This window comes from Trichosurus vulpecula, chromosome 2 (assembly GCF_011100635.1).
Source record: "Trichosurus vulpecula isolate mTriVul1 chromosome 2, mTriVul1.pri, whole genome shotgun sequence".
NCBI lineage: Eukaryota > Metazoa > Chordata > Mammalia > Diprotodontia > Phalangeridae > Trichosurus > Trichosurus vulpecula.
Genome location: NC_050574.1, coordinates 252291857 through 252297977, shown reverse-complemented (window position 1 = coordinate 252297977; position 6121 = coordinate 252291857). Strand labels below are relative to the sequence as shown.

Below are 6121 nucleotides of genomic sequence, written 5' to 3'. Positions count from 1 at the left end.
CAAAGGAGCATATCACAGTGCCTGGCACATAGTAGGGGCTATACAAGTTCTTATTCCCTCCCTCTCTTAAAAGGAAAGATTTAAGCCCTGGTAATACAGATGCATAGATTGTAAATAGTAGATGTCCTTCTGCTTTATGCTAGCTAGCATCACTACATAGATTTATTAAGTACTTACTATATACTCAGCATTGTGCTAAATACTGGGAACTACTCTCAAGGAGCTTCCATTCTATTGAGGGAAGATATAGCATGAAGAGAAGATGCTAAGCATGGAAGAGACAAAGAAGTTCTATAAAAGACCGGGGTGAAACAGTCTAGGGAGTAAGTTGAGCTAGGAGTTATATGAGTATAGTTGGAGTCTTATATGAATGGTGATCTGGTCAGGAAGTCATCAATCAGCAGAGTGGGCCTCTGGGGGTGGAGGCATCTTTTGAGTGGGCAAGGCTGTTGGCTAAGAGGTAGAGAAGTTAGAAGAGTGAACTGAGCTAGGAGATGAGCCTTTTTGCAACAGAATTTCCATGCACCAAGTGCTTAGTTGCAAACTACTTTTATGGGTCTCTGTAGGGAGCCATTCCAAAGAAACCCAGTTCTGTTTCCATAATTTTTGTATAGATTTGCTCAGAAATGTGACTGAACCCTACTAGTTCCTTAGAATATACAGAAGTCCATGGAGTCTTTGATATAACTGACTTACTTCCTTCTGCATTTCACTACCTGGAGGCTAAGTAGAAGCATCAGCATCCAAAGCGTCACTTAGGAAAGAGGTAGAAGTAAAGATATGATTGCAAGTCATTCTTACCTTTTCCAACTGGGTTTATCAACCCTTGACTGTTCTTGCAACCAAGCATTTTCCCTATATTCTTACATCCATCTGAGATATCTGTGTGTTTGTGGGTGGGTGGGGGAGGATGGGGAAAGAAAATTTTCTGGAAAAGCATTCTAAATGACGGCTACTTTAAAATAATAGTTTATGAATATACCATCACAATCAAGCCATTCATGGGCGTGTCAAAGAGCACTCTTTAAGCATTGGAGAATTTGTTTAAATTTAAGTGAAATGAATATTTTTTTCCCTAATCTTTCATATGATCACTCATTCAACTAAAAAGACTTATAATGCACAATCTCTGGTCTAGTTAACAAACTGTACCCCCAAAACAATGATAATAAGATCACTCATCCCTGAACTTTTAATGAGAAAAGCCGAAGATATTCTCAATCGTTTTCTCATTTCTATCCATTTTAGTCTCTGTCTACTTACTTCATACCTAAGGATAAGACTGATGTGAATAATGTGCATTTCTGTTTACTTATTCAACAATTCAAGGAGGTTGTATTTAGTGACTGATGTTCTCCTGCCACATGGTGGTGCCTGCCAGTTTTAGAATTTTTCCTGGTGGCATCATAACAGTCAATACCAAATAGGCAGCATAAAACCAGAGCATTCCAATTAGCATGGTTTTGCTTAAACTACTTAATTATTTAGATTTTTAAAAAGAACTCAATGGATGTAACTATATTTGCTAACCATTCACAACCACTAATTAATTATATGGGAGTTTTAAGTTGCATGGGGAGGGGGAAGGCAGGGAGGAAGATGTATTAGGAGTACATATGCTTAGTAAGCATGCCAGAATTTACTTAGCATAAAATTCAATAGCAATTTTACTTTCAATTTGCTAAGAGGTTGAATGAAGATCCTGTTTGTATAGCCCAGCACTGAAATCCTACCAGGTTTGGTTATATTATCATAATTGCTGCATAAACACTTTTAAGGACTTTCCCTTTAGTTTAATGCATGGTTTATTTTCATAAGCTTGATTAGTTGCCACACTAGCTCTGCTACGGAAAATGAAACATGCTTGCTTGCTTACTGTTGAGTTACTAAATCTCTATCTACATTAAACTTATATTTATGCTACAGCTTCTGTTAAAAGGCTGCAGCAGGAGGCAAGATCTCTGATTCTGTGCTTTTGCAATATCCGATGGCAGTTCTATCTAATGGACATTCCTCCTCCTTAAAGGATTTAGCTGCTACATCTAGAAGCCGATTTTCTGATGCTTCCAACGTCTGGTCAGATTGATTTGTTTTAATGGAGTCTTTTTCGGTAAGGAGAGAGATGCCACAGACCAGAATGTGAGGATCCGCAGCTTAATTGCCAGGATTGAGAGTCACTGTGTAATTCAGAAATCCTTGGGGAGGGGTTCAGAGCAAGGGGGCGGTGGGGGGTGGTGGAGGGGAGCATATATGTGTTGTGGCAGAGGCGGGGCTGTAGGCTAATGGGATGGGTTTCACATAGTAGGAAAATTTCGGATTCCCTTGAGACACCAAGGTGCCGCACGATCAAGTCTCTAGAGAAGAAGTTAAAAAGCAATGGGGTGGGAAGAGGTTGCAGGTTAAGATACTTAAAAAGAGAGATCTAGCACAATTTGTTTTCTGATGGGGGCTGCTAGGGACGGAGTTGCTGTTCGAAGAATAAGTATATTGGTGTCTCTTTTTTGTGACTGGAAATGGAAGCTAATTACCTACCATGCTGTAAAAACAATCAATCCCCTTCTAAATACAGGGCTTGGGATAGAAGTGAAGAAAGCTTTGTCTGAATAACCACTGAACCCCTTGCAAAGAGAAAGGAAAAAGACGAAAGAAAGGGGAGGGGGGGAACTTTGCCCCGTCTGCTGCGTCAAATACTGTAAAAGCAGAGGTCAAAATGAAAAGGGGGCTTGCGTCCCGGAAAGCTCTCTAGCAACTACACAGTCCAGTTACTACCAACTAAAATGCCATTAGGCACAAAAGTGTGTAACTGTGCGAAGAATGCAGCAGGCGAAAGGCGGATCCTGGCAACCCGGTTTGCAAGTCGCCTGCTGGAGTGAGAGAAAGAGGCAAATACAGAGAGAGGCTCCAGCAGAGTTTTACATTCTCACATCCCTCAGGTAACTGGCATAATCCAAGGACCAGATCTGCGTTAAACGTTTGAGGGTAAAACCCTCCCCGCATGCCACAGTGAACCTGCATTTCCCGGTCACCCGCTCCACTGTTGCGGCACTGTGCACGCCCACCCGTTGCTTTTCTGGAGGGGCCTCAATCCCTCCCGGCTTCCCTCTCTTTCATTTCCCTGCCTACTTGTTCGGTCCAAATCTGACCTTCTAATTGTTTGCAACCACCTCACAGATGGACGGGTAAATCAGCTCCCCGTAGCTGCTCCTGACTTGAGAAAAGTGTATGTGGGTGGGGAACCTTTGCTTCGCCCGGGCTCTGTCTGGGTTGGCTGGGGGAGTGAGGTGGAGGGAGGAGAGGGAGGAAGACAAGAAAGAAGGAAGGAAGGAGAGAGAGACAGACAGACAGAGAGAGAGAGAGAGAGAGAGAGAGAGAGAGAGAGAGAGAGAGAGAGAGAGAGAGAGAGATGGAAGGAGGGAGGGAAAGAGCGAACAGTACGGTCCTGCCAGCCTTGGAAGCATCCGCAGCGTTGCAGACTCACGAGAAAACCACTGCCCCAGTCGGGACAGATCTGTTCTTCTCTTCCCAGCTTCCTCCACCTGCCTTAGGGAGACACTGTCCCCTTTCAGCGCCCACGGCGAGGCAGCATCACACTGCTCTATTTCAACCCTTCAGCCTGTTCCAAAACACCACCAGTCAGAACACTTGAGTGCAAGCCTCCAGCAGGATAGCTCCGTTCTGTTCCCTTCACTCTCACCACTGCGGTGTTCACCATCAACCACCTATGTCCCCACTATAGCTGACTCAGAGAGACACCACCCGGCCGAGCAGGGCGAAAGCCGACCAGGGTCACCAGAGAGGCTGGCAGGGCGCTGCACTGGGAGCTTGTTGGGGCTTGCGCGTGGGAAGGTTTCGAGTAGGAGCCAGCCAGGGGAATGAGGGGGGAAACACAGTTTCACCGTGGTCCTCCAAATACCGTGAGTCCTCGCTTGGGCAAAGTCCTAGGTTTCGCAACCTGCCGGCCAGCGCCGCACAAGTCAGTCTGTGGCATCTGCCACCGCCGCTGCCTCCTCCTCCTCTTCCTCCTCCTCCTCCTTCCCTCCACCTCCCAGCCGACCCCTCCCTCCCGGGACCTGCATCCCGCTTCGCCAATCAGGGGCCGGTTGCCTCCTCCCACGTGATCCCAGGCGGGCTGAGGACCTGCTGCTTCCCCCACGCCAGAGGGATGCGGGCGGCAGAGCGGGAGAGGCGGCTGCTGGGCTGCGGAGCGCGGTGACTGACTCTCCCTTTGCTCCTTCTAGCTCTTGCTCTCTTCTTCTCCAGCCTTCCTCTCTCCCTCCTCCTTTCCCTTGTCCTGTATCTCGCCTGCCTCCTCTGCTCCTTTCCGGAGAGCCTTGCCCTATGGCAGTGGCTGCCTGCATCTTTGCTGCACCTCCACAGACGACCCTCTCGCGCCCTGAGCTGAGCTGGGTCACTGGATGTTGCTGAAACTCTCAGGATCATGCGAGGGCTTGGCTGCTTTCACGCCGGGTGCTGCTGCTGCCGCTGTCGCTGCTCCCGCCGCTGCTGTTGCCGGGGGCCCTGGGATGCTCAGTAGCTCTGTCCCCGGACCCAGCGATCCTTTGGTTTTGGGGAGAGCCTTTTTGCAGCTGCAGAGTTGAGTGAACTAGTCATGGTGCTCTGGGAATCCCCGCGGCAGTGTAGCAGCTGGACACTTTGCGATGGCTTTTGCTGGCTGCTGCTGCTACCGGTGATGTTACTCATCATTGCCCGGCCCGTGAAACTTGCAGCTTTCCCTACCTCCTTAAGTGACTGTCAAACGCCTACCGGCTGGAACTGTTCTGGTAAGCTATAAACCAAACGCTCTCAAACCATTTCTTTACTAGAAAAGGTGCGGTGGGAGGTGGGGGTGGTGGTGGTGGTGGTGGGATAAGCTTTATCCTCAACATTCGTATTTCCCTACTCACCCATCCCTATACTCTTTCCGCCTTCTCAAACCCTGTAGCTCGCTGCTTCATACCACCGAGAGCACATCTAGCTTTTGTTAAATTTGGGGGAGGGCGGTACATGAGAGTGTTGGATGAGGAGCACAGAAAGTGTTGGATATATGAATGAGTCCTCTCAATCCAACACTTCGATTCGAACTGATCAGTCTTCTCAGAGAAGCCGACGGGATAATTTTGTACATTCACGGAATTCACCACAATTCTATTGTGTCATACTCACACAACCCCTTTTCCATTATGAAAAAAGTAAGGCTAGAAGACGAGTCAAATAACTTTGGGAGAGAGACAGTAATAAATCATAGTGTGACTGTTTAAGAACCGCTGATCCCTTGCGAAAATGCAAGGAGGACGTGCTCGTCTTTGGTCTAGGACCCAGTATCAGATGATCGGAAAAGATTTTGAGTAAAGATCTCCTTATCAGCCCCTCTCTCCCCGCCCCCCCATCACCACCTTTTTGCTTTAGCTTGGAAAGACTTAGTTTTCTAGCTAAAAGATGGATCTATTTTTTTTTTTCCACACTGAAACCTGTAATTGCCAGAGGGAAGTTAAGAAAATAAATATACAGTGTGTCTCTCAGGCTGGTGTTTCTCTCTCTCTCTCTCTCTCTCTCTCTCTCTCTCTCTCTCTCTCACACACACACACACACACACACACACAGGTGCAAGGATAGCTACAACTAAGGCAGAGGGCAAGACCCAAAAAAACATCCTGATGTTGGTACCTCAGTTGCTTAGATTCCATGAGGTTTAATCAGTTCTCCTTCCTCCCTTTTGCACTAAGTTCCTAATGATATCTACCAATTAAATAAGGAAAGGCTGAAATTTGAAGTCACTGCATTCATAAACCTGCTTTGTATTTTCAAAATCCCAGCTTTATTATAGCTGTATCTTATTATGCTATTTCAAAGGCATTGTAAACCCTCTGCTTTAGCATATGCTTATATATTTTTCTGAATGTTTAACTGAACTTCCTTTTAATAAATGCATATTTTAATCTTTGTGTAAACATTATTAAATGTAACTAACTCTCTAACTCTTAGTAATGTCTTGTTCCTGGATGGATGTTCACTTTAGTAGTTAGTAGTATATCAACTGTAGAGAGAAGATGAGTAACTGAAACATAGAGTCTGAAAGAATAGAGAATAGTTGGCCATTACTGATGTAAAAACCAAGACACAA

At 46.1% G+C, this 6121-nt stretch overlaps 1 protein-coding gene across 1 annotated transcript in view; it reads left to right on the top strand.

The window, feature by feature from the left end:
- Positions 1–4156: 4156 nt before the first annotated feature.
- The window catches only part of TMEFF2 (transmembrane protein with EGF like and two follistatin like domains 2), a 297660-nt gene continuing 295695 nt past the window's right edge, over positions 4157–6121 (top strand). Inside the window, exon 1 of the mRNA XM_036742671.1 lies at positions 4157–4781. Within this exon, the coding sequence (XP_036598566.1) occupies positions 4610–4781 (172 nt within the window). The 5' untranslated portion in view covers positions 4157–4609. The remainder of the gene's footprint in view (positions 4782–6121) is intronic.